The sequence below is a fragment of the Sylvia atricapilla genome, chromosome 3 (assembly GCF_009819655.1).
Source record: "Sylvia atricapilla isolate bSylAtr1 chromosome 3, bSylAtr1.pri, whole genome shotgun sequence".
Lineage (NCBI taxonomy): Eukaryota > Metazoa > Chordata > Aves > Passeriformes > Sylviidae > Sylvia > Sylvia atricapilla.
The window spans coordinates 56,732,416-56,756,447 of record NC_089142.1 but is presented as its reverse complement, the minus strand read 5'-3'; the positions used below and the strand labels follow the sequence as shown (position 1 = coordinate 56,756,447).

General features: G+C 45.8%; 1 protein-coding gene across 1 annotated transcript in view; it reads left to right on the top strand.

Annotated features, from left to right (window-relative positions):
• Positions 1-21,603: 21,603 nt before the first annotated feature.
• The window catches only part of SLC22A3 (solute carrier family 22 member 3), a 29,968-nt gene continuing 27,539 nt past the window's right edge, over positions 21,604-24,032 (top strand). The window contains exon 1 of the mRNA XM_066315439.1: positions 21,604-22,170. Within this exon, the coding sequence (XP_066171536.1) occupies positions 21,757-22,170 (414 nt within the window). The 5' untranslated portion in view covers positions 21,604-21,756. The remainder of the gene's footprint in view (positions 22,171-24,032) is intronic.

The following is a 24,032-nucleotide window of genomic DNA, read 5'->3' as shown; positions in this document are numbered from 1 at the left end:
CTCACACCTGCCTACACACCACCCACCTGCCTGCTATGAGGCCAGCGCTCATGGAGCCAATAAAAAACCCAGCATTCACACACCACTGGAAGAGGTCCAGCTTCGAGGAGTCCTCACACACCAGACTAAACTGTAAGGGCAAACACATTTAGAAGCTCAGGGCATTCCTCACAAACTATGGCTGTTCGAGACGGAAGGAAACCAATGGCATCCACTAGAAAACAGAGGGAAAGAAGCCCTCTATCCTCTCGAGCTGACACCTGCAATACATGTTGTTTGGATTTTCCCCAATCTTGTGAGAGTTGCACGTGGGAATATGGTTGCATAATGACAGGTAAGGAGAGTGAGAAAGGGAGGAAAACTCTGAAAGAACAAATAAAAAATTTCAGAAAAATGTCGTCCTCTTGTCATCACCCATCTGCTCAAAATTTGGAGGATACTTCGTGCATTGTCTCCTTCCCAGATGCCAAGACCTGCCTCAAAACATTTCAAAATATTTCCTCTCTGCAAAAACAGTGCCTGGTGAGAGAGATGCTGCCATGAGCCCTGCTGGGGTGGAGCCAGGAGCTGGAGCATCCCTCACCTCACTAGCACCGGCAAAAGGCCCAGAATTTGGCTGGCTTTTCTCTGAAGGGAATGGCAACTGGGAACTTGCTTTTGATTTACAATTAACAGGTTGTCAGGACACACCCAACAAAGGGAGGAGGGCAAATTGATAATAACTTATCTACGGCTGGAATTATTACACTCAAGTGTAACTAGCCTTCAGCCCAGAAAGAAGCGTGAATGTATTTGGCTGCTTATTTAATCTTTTTCTAACCTAGATGAGTTTGCTGGGGCCATACCAAACAGCTCAACTCAGTTTCCCTGGTCTGGAGGACAGCTAGAGTGCTTCCTTCTGCCTCAGCTCATCTGTCCCAAGGGAAAATGAGATGGACTTGCATTTGTAACGGTGATGATAATGAAACAAGGAAATATGAATGCCCTACCCACAGAAGCTGTGAAGTTTCCAGCAATGCACTTTATAAGATCAAGTTACACAATTACCTCTGGGCACAGTTTAGGTGTAGTTAATACAGATTTGGCAGTGGAGGGGAAGTAGAAGAGATCTCTTTGGAGGTCATTCCTATACTTCAGATCTCTACAAGGCTTTAAGACAATTAGTACTGGTTTGCATTGATTTTCATATTCTAGATTATCTAGTTTAAATACTGTAAATTGAGATAAAGGAATACTGCTGTTGCTAAAGCTTTATGTGACAACTGTAGCCCTATCCTCTGCTTCTTGTTCATTATGGATGAGTATCTGGATGATCACCCAAAAGAGCAGTTCCTCAGTTTGGGCTATGGGGTGCTACCCTCAGTTTGGTGATGGAAATAATAATTATGAGGATAGCCATTGATTACAAGATTGCAGTATTATACTGCCAGGAAAAGTAATCATTTCCCCTTGTTTATGTACACGAACTTTTGCCCTAAGTACCTAGCAGGTCCTGATATTGAGTGTTTATTAACAGTCAGACTGCACACCAAAAGAAAACTTTATTAATCCAGTGTATTCTATCTTCAACCTGTGCAGACAGCAGTGATTTTTTTCTGGACAAGTGTCTTGGTTTGTGAAGACAGGTTTCTGCCAGCAAAAGCTGGAGTTTCCCTTGGGATGGAGAATGTAAACACCCCCCCTCCTGCCTCCCCCCTCTCCCCCCCATTGATTATAATTTTGCAATTAAAGGCTTTTCAGGCAAGGGTTTGGGAATAGGAATAACAGTTCTTTACTAGAAATATTAAGAATACAAATGTAGTAGTACAAAAAACAAGCAAACAAAACAAACAAAAAGTCCTAGAAACCCTGACAGAGTCAGAAATACAACCTGACAGCCTGTTGGTCAGGGTGTTGGAAGCAATGCAAAGTAAGCCCTCCTGGAGTGGCAGATGTAATTCTGTTGGAATAGAGATGGTCCTATAGAAAACGGTCCAATAAAGGCGAGATGGGTCTGGTCTTCCTTCAGGAATCCAGTGGGAACACTAGATGCCTGGTTATCCTATGTCTCAGTTTTTATCTAGGTAGGAACAGTTTGGCTCCCCCCACTGGGTGGAACATCTCACAATGGGATGTGTCATGTCATTGATGAGCCTCAATGGCCCACTACCAGAAGATATCCCCCCCGGAGGGTGGATGTGTTGTGAAAGAAATAAGGAACAACGTTCAACCCGGTTTTAAGAGCTGGCCCATTACCAGAAGGCAGCCACCCCCTTCCCCCTGGAGTAACAAGAGATAAAGAAAACACCTCCCAAGCCGGTTTCAACAGATGGAATGAACATTTTTTGGTTACATAACCCAAGACAACAAGCTATGGCATACCTCTGTGACGATGGAGCTCCCTGGGGAGTCGTAGACCCAGCCATCCCGGCAGGGCCCGAGCTGGACGGTGCTCCCACTGCCCGCCAGGCTGCCCAGGGGGTCGGTGCAGCTGATGCCTGTTGTGTTCCAGTCCACCTCGTACCTCCTGCAGCGGCTGCTGAAGCTGGCCCCGTGGCCATCCCACTCGGGAACTGTGTGATTCAGCTGCTCCTCCAGGCTCCAGCCACACCGCTGGCTCAGCTCAGCCACCCTGGGGCTGGAGCACCGATGCTCAGCGGTGAATCCCAGGAAAAAAAAATCCCTGCTTAAATGGGAACAAAAGTAGCAGAAAGCAGGTGTAAGACAAAGCAGGCTTTCTTCTTATAGAAGGCAAATTTTTCAACTTGCTCTAAAATGTCATCCAGGGTTGACTTTGTGTGTCACAAATCATGAAGGTATCTAACTCAGCTGCTTTCAAGGGCTTTGACTTCCACTGCACGTTTAAATGAGAGCTGAGGTGTTTGCTTTAAACTCACAAACATACAATTAGTCAACTTTGTCAATTGCTAAATCACGTACTGCAACCTTTGTTTCTTAAATGCTGCTTCTAAACACACTTTAGCTCTTCTTTTTGGCTTCTGTTGCTAATTTGTTTTATATATGACACATTTGAAATGCAAGATCTGGAGTCTTAGCTCATGGCTGTTTCAGTCTGTCATTGAGATCTGCCGGTGCACAGTATAAGGCAGGTGGTAATTACTCTGTCCAGTATTTTCAGAGGCCCTAAATACTATTAAAGCAATATGATCCTTTTCTTCACATGCATATGCAACTGGAGAATCTTAACATTATAGTGGACATAGATGACTGCTTGTATACCCTTTTGAGGGAATAGGAGAAAACTGCACAGCAAAATCACAACAGTGATTTTAGATGTTTTAGTTCTTTTAGCTACTTAATGGTTAAAGAATAGTGCCATGCCTCAAATGGGAGGCATACAGTCACTGCAGTATGAGTTGAGGCTTCTGAGTCAAAGGTGACCAAACTGAACTTGCAGGGGTTCACATGCAGCTGATGCACACTCAGGGAACTAAGTGGCCCTGAGATTTGTCACCAGCCCTTGCATGCCCATCCTGCCCTTTGACTCCTGCCCTGCCCTGCATCCTGGGGTGGCAGAGGGTAGAGCCTGCTGCAAGATACAGCCCCAAGATACAGCCCCAAGATACAGCAAGATACAGATCTCACAAACAGTTTGCAGCTATTTAATGAGAATTTATTAGACAATGCTAATGTGTAGAAGTGTGATTAAGCAATGGAGACATCCTCAGCCTCCTTTATTTGAGAGGGTGATTAATGTCGTGTTCCCATGGTCATGACTGCATAACATCCTTTCATATTCTTCCCCATTTCCTCCAGTGATGGAGGACTGGAAGAGGTTCAGTGCAGCTGAACATCAAAAGTGTGGATTTGGACAAAAAGCATCTATGGGCAACCATATCTGCTTGAAAAATTTCTGCCATCTTTCTGTCATATGCAACTCTTTCTGAGACAAAGACTCTGTAGCTTGCTTAGTGCTCCTGAAGGGAACTTCTGAGCAGCCTGCTGTCCCTGGGTTAGTTTTCCCTTGAGGAGAACTCCGTGACCTCTCTGAGTTTTATGAAGCACAAAACTAGATAATGAGGAAAACAGAGGTGATAAGTAATATAATATTTAAAAGAGCTGTTAAAAACAAGCACTCTTTAATTACAATGACCAGCATTCCTAGGAAATGTCATGAATCACAAATGGGACTACTCCTTTGCAATAAACATCTTTTGCACTTTGTGTACAACTGAAGAGTTCACCTATCTCTGTTCAGTCTGATTTCATTAGAAGCAGCAAAAGGACTATTCCCCCTGTTAATGTTCAAGGAGCTCACTGCACCAGCAGCTTTTAAACCTTGCACCCTCCTGCACACAGACTACTCAGCAGTGCACATATTTGATGCAGTGGTTGACAGCTAAAGCCTGCCCCAGCCAAAACTGAATTAAGTGCAATAAGAAGTTCATAAACTGTAGAAATCTGCTTTGCTCCCTTTCCGGTAGTTTCATGCTGCAGAAAGCAAGAGAGCTGCCAGTGTGGTGTTGACATGCCAGTTATGCTGGCAGGAGGTTGTATCTCTGATTATGATTAATGTTATTTCTTCTGGAAAACCTTCACTGTCACTTGAGTATTCTCTTTAATCACCAAGAAGCAAAGTGTTGTCCTACAGTGGGAGTGACCATGAGAAACTTTACATATTGCAGGATGTCCAAAGGTTCTGGCTACTGTCATCCAAGCTGTCCTTGAAGAATCCTGACTAGACTCTCTCCTGTGTATGGTCTCACCAGTCTTCAGGGAACTGAGTAGCCTATCCCACCAATATAAAGGCAGGTGACTCTTGTCACCTGAATATCCCTGAGTATGATGTCTTTAAGATGTTTTTAGTGTGGGTTTTTTCCACTTTGCTGGGGACAGAGCAGGCAGGGAGCATACATGCAGTTCTGCTGGTGCATCTGAGTGCATGTGAATGGAGGCAGCATGAGAGCTTGTCAGGGTGACATCTTTACTGAAAAACTAAACAAACTGTTCATGAGCTCAAGGACTGTCTCACAGCCACAGTGCTTCATCTTTACCACCCTCCCCAGTACTGTTTTGCCTGATTCCTGTTAGCACCTCACAACACTCAGGCAGGTCTGGGGAGCTGATGTCTCTGGTAGTCAGGAGGGAAAGGATCACCCTGACTGGGGATGGTGTATGCAGAGGTGAGCCATTGCCTCCAGCCTGCCCATTTATTAGCACAGATGCAGCACAGCATCAATCAGCCCATAGCAGGTAATTCAGCCAGATGAGAAAATGGAAGAATACCAGAGCAGCTCTGTTAGCAGAGGGTGTCTGTGCCCCTGACAGAAGACCCATGTCACTCTGCAGTGGCAGGTTCATGAAACACTGTCAAGTGTGACAGGTTTGCTGGGTATAATCAGTAATCCCCTCAGTCTGCAGTAGTGAAGCATTACCACAACTGATTTAAAACAAGTCAGCATTCAAAAGCTGAGGCAAACGTTCCTGTACTCTGACCTTCTTGAGCTTTAGATGTAGGCTCAAAGGGTTGGTGAAACGTGAACAAAGCCAAGCCTACCACACTCCTGTAAAAAGATCACAGATGAAAAGCATACTGATAATGACTGTATAAATAGCTGTTGGCTGCCCAACAACAGCCCCAATTCAAAGATCTCAAAGCATCTTCTCATGAAATCACTCATAAAGACTGAGAAACTGAAGCAGAGAGATCTAGCAGGTTAGCTTTTCAGAGAAACTGGTTTTCAGATCTTTGAGAATTTAGGCTAAAACAGTTTGCTAGAGGTGCCTTAGATAGACTTTCCCATTCCGACTTTCCCGCCAGGAGCATGCTGATGTGTGCTACAAACCTCCTTGCACGAGTAACCCTTCTGCATCTATTCCCTTCTAGTGAGTCATTCTTTCATCCTTGCAACTTAGTGATGATTTTGGTTCTGTACTTACCTGCTTATTTGGATCTTATCATAGCTCTGTTTCTTGTGAATATATCAAGAACATGGACCTATAACAGGGAGCTCTGAGCATGCTGTCTGTCATAATCACATGCTACTGCATCCCTGAGCAGGACATGCTTCATTCAGAGGAATGTGATGGAGAATCACTGGAAACATCCATGCAAACAGCAAATCATGCACCCACTGAGATGCACTGCCTGTGCATTGGGATGCAGGTACTTCAGCCAGGCTGAGTCAGTCTGGTTTCTTGCTGCAAAGGTCCCATCCCCTTTCCACATCAGCTGTAGCCTTATGTGGCACTTGCTGGGCCCATACACCATAAATTGAGTCAATTTGCTAAGTAGACAGAGGCCAATCCTATCTGCAGTAGGGGTTCAGTAGGGGCTCAGTGAAAAGATGAGAAAAATACAGCACCAAGGAAGGCACAGGATCACATGGCTCAATCTGTTGGGAGAAGGAAGCTGGAAAGAAGAGGGAAGAAGCAGGATGTCTCTGTGGTGATAGAAAAACCATCTGTCTTGTAGTTTTTGGTAGGGTTTCACCATGTCAGTCATGGTGAAATTTCACCATGAAATTTCAGTGTCAGCCACGCAAAAGCTGAAAATGTAGCATCTAGTTACCTCTGGATTTAAATTTCCACATGTGAAACTGTAGGAGCCTACAGTGGTGCTTAATGGCAGATCTGTGCACCCAAAGCTGCTAATAGCAGCTGGAGCTTGGGGTCATGAGATCTCAGTGCAAGTCAGCACTGAGAGCTAGATATCTAAGAACTGACTGTAGAGGGAGCCTATGCACCTTGTTTTTTCGCTGTTCAAGTTATTTCAAAAGGCTCATGTTTGCACTTGGTATTTATTTGCACCATGAAAACTTATTATATAACTGAGCGAAACCAAGTGTACTTTATGGTTGGCTCATATACTACTAACAAATTTTTCTCAGATGATAATCACGCTATATTTGGCAAAACTCTCCAGTTTAAAATTATTTGCATCTAGATCCAAAAGTCACAGCTTGAGCTAATTTGTTCCTCGCACATTAATTACCACTTGGTATTGTGCAACCTAGGAATATCTCCCTTGGTGACAAAGACAGCTCAGTGCACAGTTCTTACTCCTCAGCTTTTGCCGTGGCACAGAGCACGACATGTTCATGGAGTTTGTCCTCTGAAGGTTTCGTTTCTGCAGTCATGAGGTGGCATGGCTTTTGCCAAGGCCAGGAGCACGCTGAGCTGCTGTACCACTGGCATTTGGCCTCATGGGCTGCTGGAGTGCTCTGTGAGCACTCTTTGGGCCAGGATAAGGATGCTTGTGTTACTCAGGGAGAGGGAATTGTCCCTGGGGGAGCTTGGCTTGTTGTGAACCTGTGCTGTGATCTGTAGGGTCACGTTGCTTTGTTCTGACTTCCCAAGGAGATGGCAAGGTCACCCCACAGTGTGCTTGGGGTTTGTAGAGCCGCTCTTATCAAAGGGTGCACTGATAACAGGTTACCAAAGTGGGCAATGGAGTCCAGGCAGCTCTGTAACTCCTGGCACAGAGCCTGGAGGGTGTGCTAGGCACTTCAGCAAAAACACACAGGTTTTTTTAAATGCTGATCAGAGAATTTTCCTGAGCCCACCCACCCATCCACTTCACAAAACTCCTCCAAGAGCTGTAACTACATCTATCAGCAGAGTGAAGGATGGAGCTGGGCAGACCAGCCTTCCCAGCTCTGGGATGTCACAGCACAGGTGCAGCAGACACCATCCGTGGCTATCTCTGTGTCTCTACCCAGCCTGACACCACAGCCACCCAGACTGGGAAGGCCATGGCTCCCAGGGCTTCAGCTTCCTGTCGAGCAGCCCAGTGTGATTGCAAAGAACATGGCCCATCCCCGAAGAGGTTGCAGTCTTAGACTTGGGTTTGTTATTTCTTTTGCGTAATCAAATTGTTGATACCTGCTGCAAAGGTAGCAGGACCTACCTGAGACAAGCAGTGCAAACAGTGTGGGTGCTACAAGGCAGGATCCTGCTCAGAGGACTTGATAAACAACCAAGGCTGGGGTGAACTGGAGACTGAGGCTGCATGGTAACACCCATTTCTGCTGGTGGTGAAGGTAGGCTTTGCTGTCATGACATACTGGGGAACTGCACCCAAAGCCTGTCAGGGGCTGAGGTGGTGCCTATTTCACTGCTCTCAGCCTGGACATGGTCACTCCTGGGTTGGTTCAAACACATTGACTCCTTCTGTCCCATGTGTAGAAGCTTTTTTTGGACCACCAGCTCTGCAGGAGGGGACCTGCTTCATTGCCTGGATAAGAAGGAAGAGGCAAGTTACATAGGTGTCATGTGAAGCACAGCTCAAAGAAAGCTTGTGAATTCAGAAGGGAAGAAAGAAAAAAAAAGAAATAGGAGAAAGCAAACCAGCAAGTAGCTAGCAGGCTTGCAGTTTGGAACTGGCCCCGTTTCAAGACTTTAAAATGTAGTTAATTACAAGCATTTAATTTTGCAGTTAGGTCTTGGGAGTGTGATTGCTTAGTAAGTTTGTAGATTATACACATCAATCACGTACTTACTGCTGTGCTCAGACAAGGTATGACAGCTGCACAGCCCGAGGTGAGGCATGGGGCCATCCCTGGCACCTCACCAGGCTCAGAGCAGGACCAAGAGTGGTGGCAGGGGTTGAGGCTGTCCTGAAGGGGCCAAAGCAGGGATGTTCTGCTCCCACCTCTGCAGCTCTCTGCTCCCAGTGCTGCTGCCCTGAGCAGCCTAGGAGGAGTGAAGGTAACAAGGGAGGATCTCATAACCGTTTCCATCATCAGGGGGCTCCAAATCCCTGCTTTCTGGAGCTCTGTCCTGGCCCACACCTTTCTCCACCTCCACAGTGGGAATGGCAGCTGTGCAGAGGAGCCCCAGGGGGAGAAGGAAAAAACGCTGTTTCTCTGAGAGGTGGGTGGCTGTCTGAAGACGATGATGACCCTCTGTCTCATCAGACAAGACTGCTTTGGAGCAAAGTGTCCTGGCCATGGGAAGATGGGACAGGAACAGAGGGGCATGAGGAGGGACTGCTCTTGTCCTTCGAGAGCAATTGCTCCCCGTCAGAGTTCCCTAACTCACTTCTCTTCCCTGCCTCAACCTGTGACAGTCCCCTTTGACTCCTCCTGCCACCTCTGGTTTTGGCCCAACCCTTTCAGGAATCTTGTTTGATCCTTTAGGTAGCAAAATGCCATTAACCAGAGGACTGGGTTGTCTAAACCAGCCCTAACAGAATGAAAGGTGGTATAACACTATGAGAATTTATTTTTCTGAATTTCTGACAGCCTTACTCCTTGCATATCACCATGCAGCTGTTAAGGTGTTAAGGCATGAATGTGGTCTAGTGAGAGACAGGAAATTACAGAATTCCCGCAACTACATCATGCCAGAAGACTTCAACTTCAGGGTCATTATGAATAATATTCTTGGATTTTCCATTTGGTCCTCAGTTAAATCATCATTCTAGCATTTCTATGAAATAAGTGAACACACCTGTATCTCCTGGCACCATAAATTGCTTTTTAATTGACAGAAAGCTTGGAATCAAACACAAAACACTTATTAAAAAGAGAACTAAAGCATACTGACCTAGGAAAATTGTAATTGAGGATCAACCCGAATTAAGCAACAGATTTAAGGAAAGCCTTCTTGACCCTGAGTTTGAAGGTTTTTTTCCAAATGCAAAAGGAGTTCAAACATATTTTGCAAGCTTGAATCTTTGGGGAGTTAAGTATCATAAGAACACAGCCGTGATGCAGTTCATCAGTGTTTGTTTACACAATTGTTATTAGACTGGACATTTATGTTTCTAAAAGAGCTTTCTGCTTAGCAGGAAGTGAAGCTATTTCTTCTGCTCAAATTGCTTAATAAAACAGTCCTTTTGTAGCTGAAAAATGGCACATTGGTCTGTGAGATTTTGTATTCAAGCCTGATGCTTCTGGCATCCAAGATGATTGGAAGTGATGTGCTGCCCCAGTAGAGGACCAGGTATCCCACACTACTTGTCATGGCAGGTGCTCCAAAGTCTTCCCTTCAGGACAAGCTAAGAGTTCTTGTTCTCAACTTTTATTTCCATTTCTTAGCCTTGTTGTAAATGTTCAGCTTTCGATACCTTGTAATTTGGTTTTGTGAGCATTTGGGGATCTGTCTATACTTCTGAGAGATAATGAAATATATTGACGACACAAATCCATTTGGAGCTACAGGTGAGGTAATACAAACACAATAAACACAGCTTCTCAGGGTCTTCAAGGGTGAAGAAAACCATCAAGGAGCAATGGGAAGAAGGCGTCAGTAGTTAAGACCAAAGGGAACATACAAACCCAATATTCAATCTCTGGTAGAAAATTTGGACTGAACTCTACCAACCCAATATGAATGCAGACAGCCCTGCTCCACTCTAGCCCCAGGACTGCTGAAATTTCAGTGGGGCTAGCTAGAAGTACACTAAAAGGGGCTGGTCAGGTAGGTGGGTGAGTCAAGTATAAGGACACTAGCTAACAGGCAAGTTTGAATCCAAACACATACCACATGGAATAAGAAACAGAGAGCAATGTTTTCTGAGTCTTCCCATGCTAATTGCCTGTCTGTGCTGCCCAGTGGGCTTTGGTGCTTCCCTCCCTGCTGCAGTAAGTGCCCTCACAATGGCACTTACCCTTCAAAGGGTAAGAAATGAGGCAGTGAGTGGGTGGACATTAGTGGTGGAAGAAGCAATGAGACAGTGATAGTCACCCCCAGATATCCTGTTTGGAGCAGTGGTAGGTGAGAGGAAGCTGTCCACGTACATCACTGAGATGTGACCCTTGAGCACCATATGGTTGGTCAGCTCTTCAACAAACATCTTTTGAAGTGATATATCCAAGGGAAAACTGAGCCACTTTACAGCTAAGGGAGTGGGTGGAATGAGATCACTGAACTTGGCACTTTGTACGGATGAAAGATGAACCCAGCACAGGGACACTGCTGAGCCAGAGCAGGTCCACTATTGTCTTGGGAGGAATTAGCTAAATGAAGGCACAGGGGAACTCCCTGTAGAAGAGCCACTCTCAGTGGGCTGAGAATGAATTCAAGCAAGTTAAGTGACTGCTGAAGCTCAGCCTGTAAATCAGATCAAGACAAAACCGAGGAGAAAGTGTAGGCAGCATTCATAGAAGGAGCCTCAGTGGAACAGCAGCATGTCCCTGTGTGTGTGTGTGCACAGGAGGTCTGCAGGCAATGGCCAAACAGACTCCCCATGACCTGCACAAGGGCCAGCCATGCCCACAGCACTGGGCCCACTGCTTTCCCCAGGCTGAGACTGCAGAGCCAGCAGCACAGGCAGTTTTACACAGTTTTTACACAGCAGCACAGGCTGCTCTCAAGGGAGGTATTTTGGACTGAGTGACCTTGTAAACTGTATGTCCTGACCCTCCTGTGGACCAAGCTGCCCATTCAGTACAAGAGATTACTGATAACTTCTGAGTTACTGGGCTGCTCCCATAAATACAAGAGTAAGCAGACTATGAATGTACCAGGAAATTGTGAGCCTAAATTGTCAATAAATTGTCTGTCTGAGTCTCTAAGGTTGAAAGTGGGTGGGCAGGGTGGTTAGTCATACTTGCCGAGCCCACCCAGGTGAATGTCTATTCTTAGACATGTATGCAACAAAGGATGTAAACCACAATGTATGTAATACACTTACATAACATAGAATGTATGTAACTCTGTTGGGCCAGGTCATAGCTATATCACAGAAATGTTAATATTTAACTGCATCTGCCCCTTGGTTAGAGCAGAAGATACTGTGATCTCAGTTTTCCCTCCTAATTTCAGGGTGTGTTTGCTCTGCAACCTGCAGCAGAATTGTCTCATACCAATGACACCAGTGCTGGTTCCCAGTTCAGACAACATTCAAAACTGGCCTGGAGCCCAGCCCACATTTCAGTCAAATGAGTGCACGTGACATAGGATCTATGCCAGCTCTGCTTTTACATCAGTTTTAAGGCCAGCCCCAGCCTGACAGGTCATACCCAACCTGCAGATAGAGAGGGATCTCAGCTGGCACAGATACAGTTAGGTCCCTTCAAAAGTTTCTGGCTAAACCATAATCAGTGGAGCATGTTTATGCATCACTTTTACCCAGCACTGAAGCCTTACAGGCATCCTGACCAGAGAATCTCTGCCTGATATTTCTGGCAGAGCATGGACACTCCTGTGCATCAGGCACTTCTGGTGTGTGGGAGACGTGTGACTTCACTAGTCGTTTCCTTCAATGCCACAGGCCAAATGGAGTAGCAGATGGAAATGCAGCCATCAAGGACATTACCAAGCAGGAGTTTCAATGAGTTTGGGAGGGTAGAGCTCAGCAGAGACTCCTTTCCCAGGGTGGATGTACTTGGTGATGGTTCACACACTTCCAACAGAGAGCAGAGCTATGCCCAGTGCAAAATAAATCTCAGCAGGGAGAAATGCACTGCAGACTCCCAAACTCTGACCTTATCAAGAACACTCTATAATACCTGTGTGTGCTCTGAGATAATTAAAGGTGGCAATGGTTAAGAGGAAAGCTTTCAAGGAAGTCATATGACAACACGCAACAACTTTGTTTAAACTTCAGTTTGCACTGTGGTTTTCTTGGCGTTCCCAGGAACAGTGAAATCTATGAAAAAATAATCTTAATAGCCCTGGAACTGCTAAATGAAACTGCTGCATACCAAGTGAGAAACTGAAACCTGTCTGAAAATTTTCAGAAGCTCCAAAGGAATGAGCCAAGGTTTCTAAGCAGGCACCAGGAGTGATCAGAGACAGGCTGAATGAGAGGGTGCAGGAATGCCATGTCTCTGTAGATGACATATGGAGGTAGTGACAGCATTAATTCTGCCGTAACAGTCAACAGTGCTGAGCTTCAATATCATTTATCTGTATTTGTTAGTGACAGCCACTGGATGAGCAATCATGCTTCCCCTCACTTCTGTGACCTCCTTAGTCCCCTCCTGCTATTTGGCAGTGCAGTACTTTTTTTGCACACACAGAGTATTTTCTGACAAAAGCATAAGAAAGTAGAGGTGCATTCAGAGAAACCCAGCTTGCCTTTCCAGGGTAATGGCTTAGCACAGGTAACATAGATCATTGTCACTTGAAGCTGTGCAAGGAAAAAGAAACACAGAATCATCACAGATTGGTTGAGGTTGAAAGGCACTTCTGAAGATCACCTGCTCCAGCCCTTCCTGCTCAAGCAGGGCCATCCAGAATAGGTTGGAGGATCACTCCCAGTTGTCTTTTGAGTATCTCCAAGGATGGAGACTGCACAAGCTCTCTGGGCCACTTGCTGCAGTGCTTAGTCACCCTCATGCTAGAAAGATATAACTTGGTGCTTGAAGGGAACATGCTGTGATTCAGTCTGTGCCCATTGCCTCTTAAAACATGCCTCTTAAGAATGTGCTTTAATCCTCTCCTGGAAAAATTCTGTAGTCTCTGTACACAGAAGTCTGGACAGAGCTTCAGTCAATGAATCTCTGGAAAATCTTGGCATAGTATGAACTACAAGGAATCACTGTGGGAGACTGTGGTTGAGACTGTGGTTGCAAGGCCTGAGACCTCCTTATGTTGGTCTAGAGTTTCCTCCTGGATTGCTGGCTCTGTGGAACAGGAGAGCAATGGGAGGAGGGGTTTCTCATATTGTACACAGAGGTTTTCAAGTTTCTGGTTTTGTCCAGGAGCAAACAGGACATCCCTGAAAGGTTCATTCTCAGAGGGAGGAAAATTGAAGTGGAGCAGAATAATATAAGAACAAAACATTATGTGGTGGGAAAACCAAGAGAGGAACTTCCCTGGGTATAGAAAAGTAGGTGGATATAGAAAAGTAGGTGAATGATTGGCTGGGAACACCACAGATTTCCAGAAGATAAACAAGGATCTTCCTTGTTGAAAGCTAACAAATTGCTTAGCAGTGCCACCTGTCTGAGCAAAAGCTGTAACCAGGAAGAACGTGAATGAGGCATTCCTGGTACTTTAGTATAAATTGCCATTTTAATCATGCTGCTGAAAGGAAGGAAGAAGAATAATTTTGAAGCAGAAGGAGGTTGGTGAAGTTGCCTTTAAACCTCCCCCATGCTGAGATGAAGGCAGGGAGAGTGACAACCAGGACCTGCCAAGCATGATGTGTGTGACAGACAGCCTTCCTCGGCCGCACGAACTGCTCCAACATGTGTATCACCCTGCATCCCTGCTCTGCCAGCCTGGGCCAGATGGGCTGTGAGTCTGGGGTAGGCTCTGCTCCCTCTCACCCCACGGGAGGGTCTGCAGTCCTGCGGTGAGGTCTACAGGTGAGGTCTGCAGCCCTGCTGCAGATGAGGAGAGGATGAGGTCCATGCTGGTGCCTGCTTGCTATGCAGGAACAAGAATATCTCCTTGGCTCCACTGGCCCAGGAGCAGTTTGCTGCTGTAGCACAGGACTGGAGGAGGATAGCAGTTTGAGGGGTCAGGAGGGTGCCAGCTGCTGTACTGATACATATATGGAAATCATACAGTAACATTCCTCTTTTCATTTATTAAACAAACCCAAAGTAAATCCTTTTTGCTTTTCTTCAGCTACGATTTTGCTAAAAATACCATATGAACTAACCCTCTAAATAATATTTTCATAAAGTTCATCTCTGAATCAGTCTCCTAAATCTAAGTTTCAAGGAGCTGGCAGTTAGTCCAGAAACTTCTTGTTCACAGAAATTGGTCTTTTCCCCATCTCCTCATCTCGGTGCAGAACAGCAGATATGTTGGACTGGAAATGCTGGCCCCCCTGAAGGATGGATGGTGGGCCTGCACCCAAGGAATGCTACCCACCCTGGCAGCAAATGGCACCATCCCAGACTTTGCAAGACCTCCCACTTTCCCCTTTCCACTGCAGCTGGCCAGCACAGAGCTGGGGGAGCAGCGATGCTGTCCCTTGTCTGTGGCTGATAATGTCCCTTCATCATCCAGCAGCCTCAGCTCTTGGCTACTCCATGTCTGCAAGGGCTGAGTCAAGGGTTGCACTTCTGCTGAGACCAGCTGCCACTGTGAGCAACCTTGCAGCAGGAAGAACAGTCTTTTGCAGACCATGCCTTCCAGTTCCCGGTGCCCAGGTTTCCCACCTGCTGCATTGTGGTGACACTGCCAGGGACCACCTCTCCAAGTTTCCTGGTCACTGCACTCCCCTTACACAGGGTCCTCTGTCAAGGCCTGGGTTTGGTGACTGAAAGCTCAGCCTAGAAATATGGAATTCATCTTAGGGACTTCCTTCACCACCTTTTTTATTTTACCTGGACCAGCTCCTCATGATTCAGGTGTTAAATTTTCCATTCAGTCACTGCATGGGAAAATGGATACAGCTGCTGCAGACATACTCAGCTTGAGCAGCTTTTGTTTCAGTTCATCTGTTTACTCAGGATTTGGAAAATCTTAGATCAATGTAAACAATTTCTTCATTTCTGAATTTGTTGAATCATTCTTGCTTTGTGCCTCCATGTCAGATATTTACGTCTTTATGTTTTTTTCTTAAATACACTCAGATACACTCAGGAACACTCACTAGGGAAAGGAAAATAGAATAAATCCTGTGTAAGACATTTAAAATCAAATAAACACTAAAACAACTGAGTAACTGAAGTACCCTGTGGTAGGGCCACATACCCAAAAATGTCCATTTTAAGTAGTGTGCTAAGAGCTGGATCATGAACAGAGAGCCTGCTCATCCAGCTAAGCGGCCTGATGAGAGTAGTCTGGTCCCTCTTCCTATTAATAAAGCATGCCAATAAAGCAGGAGGTGAGAACCCAGCTGTGAGGAATTCCTTTGGGCTGGTATTGTGCAGTCAGGACAAAGGACATGATGTTATAGCAGAGATAAACTACAAAACCAGAGTGAACTATAAATAGATTGTAACTGCTCAGGGTTTCAAAAAACAACGACAGGCAGAATAGAGAAAGGCACTGAGAAATTGCCAGTTCCCATCCATCCTTCCAGGATGACTTGAACTTTTGCTGGTCCATTTGGAGTGTGCTGGGTCTCTGCTGCTGCTCTGAACTCACCCTGATCCTGCAGCTTTTTTTAGTTTCTGCAGAGCTGTTTCTCTGTTCTTTTTCAGTGCTGTTAAAAATAAATTGCTATTGTCTTGGAAAGACAGAAACAAGAAATCTGTTGAGATTAGATAATTTTTCGCATAAATATGAAATGCATATTTATTCATATAGGGCTTTTTTTTCTCCTTTTTTTTTTTTTTTTTTTCAATGGAATTCCCCCTTCAGAAATAGCTAGGGAGGTATATAGCTAGAGAGGGGCGCTCTCAGAACTCTCCATTGCACTCACACCATTATTGATAGGATTTAAAAGTTTTACTTTTATTCTCATAAAATGGATCTAGAAACATTAAAGCAAAGTCCTTGTATTAGTATTTAGAAATGTTGGCTTCCAAGCTTGATGGAAACTGAGTCATAGGGGAGGGATGCACAACAATGAGGAAATCACAAACAGAATTGATGTGATTTCTTCTGACTTTCCAAGCAGAACTTGAGACATGTGCAGCTGAGAGAAGATTGTGATTTGTAAATCAACCTTGTGATTTACACCTGTCTGATAACATGAGAGGGAACATTTTCATTTTATTAAGCCTTTACACCCATTCCTGGAAATAGACTTTGTTTTTGTTTCATTGTGTAAAATATCCTCTGGTGAACTTGGCTTGTCTTATCTTATGGCTGAAATGCTTGCTAATTCTGAGTCATTAGCAAGGATCCTGCTAAACATGCTGTGGAATTATGGCATATTTATCTGAACAGGAAGGTAGAGCCTGATGTAACCCCTTCACTGGCCTCCTGGGTGACTGGGTGCAAAGAAAAATCATGAGGCAAGCCACATATAGACTGTGAAAATGGGTATGTAGGAATCTTTTTTGTCTGGCTGCCTTTCCTTTAGCTGGCCTTGAGGAAACTGGTGAGCCCTTTTGGCTCCCAAGCCTGTATCAGATTCTGAGCTGAAATCCTGGCAAGCAGGGGTTCCCACCTGTATGCAGAGACACGTTTCTTGCTGCTTTCCCTCGGTAAGCTGAGAGTCAGGCTATCATCTGCAAGTACCCAAATGTGCTGTCCCTGACATTCTCCAGCAGGCAAAGATGAGTGGTATGCAACCACCATGCGGGTGAAACAGCACTGGGTTTGGGTAATAAAGCACAGGCCCAGCAGTAGCCCATTTGCCTTGACCAGAGATTGCTTCACCCCAAGAAAGAGCCTGTGCAAGGAAAGGTGTGGGGTGTCAGGGTGGGGGACCTGGTGGCTGCAGAGGGGATGAGCCTGGGGAGCCCCAGGGCCTGTTGGCACTTAAACCCCATGTGACCGCCACGTTCTGCACCTTGGCAGTGGGAGGAAAAGCTGAGGGTGTGAGAATGAATAAGCACATGCTGCAGATTTAGGATGGCTTCCTCATAATGACAGACACAGGCTGTCGTCAAAGTGGCCACTACTGGTCTGACATTTCCTATCCTGTGAGAAGAGAAGCAGAAATCTCTGTGCTACTGTTTTGATTTTCCTTTTACTCTCTGTGTTTTTTCCCCTCATTCAGATTTTCCCTTCTTTCCCCATGTTTCTATTTTCTTCTGCTGTTTCAGCTGCTGTCTTAGCAATGAGTACAGATTCCCGTGGTTGTTGTATTCTACAGTTCCAAGTGCTACATTTATTTATATTTGTTCCTGGGATCAAGATGATAAAAATAGCTCACAGTCCATGGAAATACTGAGGGAGGGGAGTATAATGTATTGTGCATTGCTTTAATGAATTGCCAAAGGTGGAAGCCCTGATGATTGGAATTGACTTTTCTCATGTCTCAAATTCAATCTACAGCTCACTAAGTTGATCTGGAGGCCTGAGAAAGGACGTATTTTATCGAGTACATTTGCCACCTTTTAGAAAGGAAAAGAGGAAATCTGGGAGAGGAAGGGGGAGATAAAAGAAGAAGATGAGAGTGGGTGTGCGAGGAAGAAGAAAGATTAATAAAGTGAAGGGAAAAAAGCCAACAGCAACAAAAGCCAAAATACAGGAACTGTCAGAGAAAAAGCTACATATAATTTGGTGTAATGTAATAGTACCATGTGTGGGAGAGGGCAGCCTCAGCATCTCTAACTGCCCCATAAAGTGATCTCACGCTGATCTTTAAAAATCCACTATTTACTTAATCTCCAAAACTGAGCTCTCCAAAACTGAGCCTTTCTAATTCTTGCCACCTTTTGCTGTGAACAAGGCCTTGTCATTAACATCTGTGCAAAGCACTTTGAGCTGCCACTACTTGGTTCCCTGTTGCAGTCTCTGCTGTGGGGTCTCCAGCGAGCAGATGTTCAAGTAGTCCTCAAATGCAGGGCTATGAAGATCCCCACCCCTTCTCCTGGCATGGAGAGTGGAAGAAAAGGCTGGTGCAGGCAGTCTCCTGGCCCTAGGTGTGAAACTGTCTGCTTTGCATCCTTGCTGCTTAGGCTTATCTAGTCAGCAATTTCATCTGGGGGGCAAGTATTTGTACAATATGATGCTGCATCAAGTGAGATCACAAGCAAGGTGGATGATTGCTGCCCAAGCTTGTTGACAGGCACTCCTTTATTCAGCAAGAGGCATGTGTCTGTACAGCCCTTAAACTTAGGTTGTGGTTTTCTGCAGAACTTTATCAGTGCTGTTAAGTAGGATGGTGCCCTCAAGTGTCTGCAAACCGGGTGATGTTACTGCCTCACTGCTGACAGTGTTCCAAGAAGGACTTTGAGGTTTTTCAGTTATTATCTCATGCACTGGCAGAGGTTATTCAGGGTGTCGCAGTAAAGTTTTAACTTTCCAGGATTCAGCCAGAGGTCAAAAAGTTTGATCAAAAGGTCTCATGCTGTCATCCAGGCACATAGAAATGGTAGTCTAGCGCCACATGTGTACAGGAAGTGTATGTGCCTTTCTCCCTAGACTACGTGGTTTTCCTTCCATCTACAAAATAGCTGTGACATTTGGACTGCTAAACAGAACTACAAAGGAAGATGCCTGTGATTGTAATTTAGTTGTACTTCTATATCTCTATTTTCTCTTCTCCTCTTTCATCACCACTTCTGCATATGCTCTTTCCCTGGCTTGATCCCTTTACAGTCTTCCCCCTCCTTCTTTCTCTTCTCTGAATCTATTTTTACCTCTTCTGCTCTTCTCATCAGTCAACATCTTCCTTGGCTTTTCCCAGGAGCAAAGAGCATCACTTTTTACTGTATGCATAGGACAGAATGTTTAAAATGGTGACCCAGAGATCTCTACTCAAAAATTTAAGGTTACAGTTACAGGCTTTGTGTACAATCCCATCATCTTCCTGTCCTTAGATGTGCTCAGCTCTCCCAGCACATAAAGCTGAAGTTGCAGAAAAATAATGCAGATGCCAGGAATTGCTTGCTATAGAACAAATACAGTAATGCACACTCTCATGCATCTGTCACTGTGATATTTTAGATTTCTTTGACATACTGGAGTCTTGAAGTACACTGATGTGTTGGCAAATACCGATACGCTTGTTTTGGACAGAGAACTTGAAACACAGGTTAACACTGAGAAATCAAGTTTGCCATGACATCATGTATGCCAGGTGGTGGAAATGATTTTACTGAATGAATCCTTGCCTCTGTGACCAGCAGTATAGCTGCAGGGATTGTTAGGGAAAATCCGGATTTCCTCTGCCTTGACCTTAGTGCTGGTCTCTCTCAGGCTTTCTGGTTTCTGGTCTGACAGACTGTGATGCATGTGCTATCCATGACCAGAGCATAATGGACAGGCATGTGTGGACAGGGATGTGTGAAATTTTGACAATGGGCTACTAGAGCATGTTTTCTTTTAGAGAAGAAAGTAACTCCAGAAGTAAGGTTCCAACAGTGGACTGAATTCTCCCTCAGCTGAACTGGTCTAGCTCCACTGCTTAGCAAAGAGGTGGCACAGTAATTACACCAGTGGATTTCTGAAACAGGAAGAACTCTGGGCACAGCTACATTGGTGCATGGCATTCAAGGGTCTAACCCTCATGATTCTGAGTTGAGCTGATGTTCTCTAGTGTAATAATGGAAGGTGTCCCTGTCCATGGCAGCAGGGTTGGAACAAGGTGATCTCCAACGTCCCTTCCAACCCAAACCTTTCTATGAGTTTATAATAATATTCAAAGGGATAAAGCCAATATTTTTTTATTGGGGTAAGGCTGGAAGTGGTGTTTAATACACTCTTGGTTGGATCTGTGAGAGCAGCACACAGTCTTAATATCAGGCTCTATCCCTATTTCTTTTCTTTATAGTATTCCCTACAAGACAATCTCCTCTTCAGTCACTGGAAGCTGTTGGAATATAAACACTATCAGCTTTGACAGCTCAGCATGATTGACTTCCCAGTTTGACCTGCTGGGATAAAAAAAACCTTCTCTTGTTTGAAACCAGCAATCAGAGCTTTCCTCATCTCCACCTGGACCCAAAGATGATACATTCATGGCCTCTAAGCTTGAGTACTACAAAATAGCATAACCAGGCATCAAACCAAATTCCCTCAAAAGCATTTTCTGATGCAAGCACAGGAGTGCACCTAGAAACCTGCATCTTTGCTGAGCTCACACCGCAGCATCAGTTTTCATGCCAAATAGCCTGTATAATGATCAAAGCCTTCCTTGATTTGCACCTGTTTTTAAAATCATACTTTGTTTCAAAACCATAGACACCCATAGTCAAGGCTGTAGGTAACCAAAGACAAGGGATTGCAGGAGGCATCTTTGACAGATGCTTTCTCTCTTTGATAGATGCTCCTTCTCCCAAGACAATACAGTTGCCATGGACCTCATGATCCTGAGGTTCAAGAAATCCCACTATAGAATCTCTGATTTGATTCATGGTGGTCTGCACCAAATAAGCTCACATGCACACAAAATGCACCCTGGTCCTGGCTCCCGCTTCCCTCCTCCCCCTTCCTCCAACAGCTGAGTAGAAAAGTGTCATAACTTGTTTTCCATTCATTTTTGACAAAGAAACACTGTCATTTCTCTTTTAAATATTTGATTTTGTGTGACTCAATTTAACAAGGTCATATAAAAGCCTCGTTGAACATGTAGACCAAACTTTCAGAAAACACCTTGGGTTTTGGTCTGTTGCAGTTTGTGACCCTCAATTTATGCTACAGAAGGAAAAGGTCCATGCGAATTAGGTGTGCGCAGATGCTGAAGTAGTGCCTTGGAGAAGTAGTTAAACTTCGCCAGAGTATCTATTTCTATTCGTGGAAGGAAAGGCTACAGGTCTTTTGAAACAACTTCCTTTCTGCCCCTACCGTCCTGTAGAGAGCCTGCATCACTCACTGATGCTTTTTACAACAGCTCCCGTGAGCTTTCTCATTCAAGTCTGCTTTACCCTCTCACCTATTAATTTATGGCAGCCGCTGCGGGAGCTGCCCTTTGCGGCTCGCCCGTCCCGAAGGAGTTAACCGGGTTTATTACATAAGCAGTTTAACATTCGGGATGAATAGAAAACGCACGCCCCTCCTCTCCTACGATGTGTTTGTTGGCTCCAGCTCGCTCTCCTCCCGGCCGTGTGTCAGCCCGTCGTGCCCGGAGCCGGCCGCTGTGTGCCCGGCCGTGTGCCGGCTGCGCTCCTGCATGTCCGCCCGCAGCCGTGCCCCGCTCCGGCCCCGCTCATGCCACCGGCATCGCCCGTCCCCGAGTCCGTCTGTCTGTCTGTCGGCGTGTCTGTGTGTGCACATGAGGAGACAGGAGCGAGCGGAGGCGAGACCGTCGCATCTGTAGCAAGTGCCGGCAGCCGATGCGAAGTGTGAACGAAAACTCTGCCGTCTCTCGGGCTGCTGCAAGTGGACAGACCACCTCGCATAATGCCATCTTTTGACGAGGTTTTGAAGGAGGCCGGGGAATTTGGAAGATTTCAAAAGAGGGTCTTTTTCCTCCTTAGCCAGACAGGCATAACTTTTTCTTCCCTGTTCGCCAGCGTAGTTTTCCTTGGGCGAGCACCAGACAACTTCTGGTGCAGGATCCCTGGGGCAGCTGAATTAAGTGACCGATGTGGCTGGACACTGGAGGAGGAACGAAACTTCACGGTCCTGCCCCTGCACCTGGGGAACGAGTCCGTGAGCGGGGAGTGCGAGAGGCTGGATGTCACCTGGGACGCCTCTGCCGGCTGCAGCAGCCCGCCGGTCCGCCACGGCAACCTCAGCGCGGGCAGCCCGCCGCTCGCCCCTTGCCGCCACAGCTGGGTCTACGCTCAGCCCCACTCATCCATTGTCAGCGAGGTAAGGCAAACAGCCACCCTCTAATCAGCGGCGTCTGTCCCGGTGTGGGATTGCAGCAGTAAAATGGGATTGCCAGTCCAAGGGTTGTTGCTTTGCTGGCTGGTTTGTCTTTCCAGATTTATTTAATTTTGAGTCACAAGCAAATCCAGACGATGAGCACGATTAAGTGCTGGCACCGAGCTTTTAGGGAAAGGTGAGCTGATATGAAAGGGGGCTGTTCAAAGCCAAGTGACCACACGAAGTCGGATACCCTGCAGAGTTATTGCTCTGTCTGCAGAGGAATGTTAGATTAAAACAAAGAGTTAAGTCCTTGCAGCTGAGGCTTCTGGTTCTCAGCTGTGGGCCAGCAACTTAGGTGGTGTAAATTCCAAGCGCACTCTATGACCAGGATCAATGTAGATTATCTCTTCTCTGTATTTCCAGTATTGAATATGTAAGTTTGCAGGTAATAAAAAGCAACAGGTGGCAGACTGCCTATCTGAGATCTGACAGGAGTCAGCAGAAGTGATTGTGCTTACTAAAGGGAAAAAAAAAAAAAAAAAAAAAAAAAGGCAAACACACATTTTTGTCCATTTGTCCAAAGCTAACATTCAGCTTTCCCTGAATACCAGTGTCAGAGAACAGCAGGCTGTTATCACTAGTGTTAAGCCCTGGCAAATGCAGTGATTTTTTTAAAGGAGGCTGCAAAAGGCCAGTGAAGATGCTTTCCTAGGAGATCTGTAATGGTGCTGGGGGTGTGCTTGGGTCTGGCTCCAAAATACAGTCTGCACAATAGGAGTGTGTGTTTTAGGGTCATTCAGACGGCAATTGTCACTCATGCAGTGATGAAAAATACAAAGTGTGCTTAGAGAGAGGGATTGGCTCAGAAATAATCAAGGTGCACTGCAAAACGTGTCAGCACAGTTGAGGGCTCTGGTTCCCCTCTGTCTCATGAGCCTCCTGCTGTGCTTTTTAATTCGGTGCTTGCACTGGAGCTGTGTCCTCCAAAACAGGGAGCAGGGCCCAGCAGTCAAAGCCCTGAGCAAACACTCACAAGGAATGCTTATCCCGTCTTTCCAATTCACCATCCTTCTCCCATTCGGCTGGGACTGCTGTATCCACTCACAGGCTTCAGGCTGTCCCGAGCAGCAGCTTTGTTCCCTGACCACCACGTGCAACCTGAGCAGCTTTAGCCAGGGTCTGTGCTCAGGAGAAGGGAAATCAGAGCACCCGACTGGCCCTCGAGCAGAGGTTCAGATCTGCTTTTGTGTGTGATCAGTGAAATCAAGGCTGCTCAGAGGGCTGCAAACGACATGCAGGGAGTTGGTGTCAAACTTTGGTCCCTAATAAGAGTGTACCTCTGCCCCTGCTGGCAGTGGAAGGCAGGGCTAGGTGGGCACGGAGGGAGGACAAATGACGTCTGGGAGCTACAGCCTGGCTCTGGAGCAATCCATAGGAAATGGATGTGGTGGGAAGTTTATGCTGCTGTCTCCAAGGTATTTCTGCTGGGGGATTGTGAGGAGTTAGATCTTGAAAATAAAACCACAGAGATTCTTTTTCTAGTTTTGTCCCTTTTCTTCCCTCTTCAGCCTTGCTATAGGTGTAAGCATGTAGGCAGTGTCCATGAGATTGTGCTCAGAGTCCCTCTATGGCAGCCTTTTGTGTATTTAACAGAGCCACTGTGATTCTCCAGAAGCAATGGGTACACCTATGGGAAAGGGAAACCAGTATTTGTCCTGCACCAATAAACGGGAGTGAAAGGTTCAATGTTCTCAGGAAAATACCTCATCCATCTTCACTTTCTTGCTCTTCTCTGCTGGGGACACCCTTCAGGGCCAGGGAAGGGAGGAGGGATGAAGGGGTAATTGGGCAAACACTCCCAC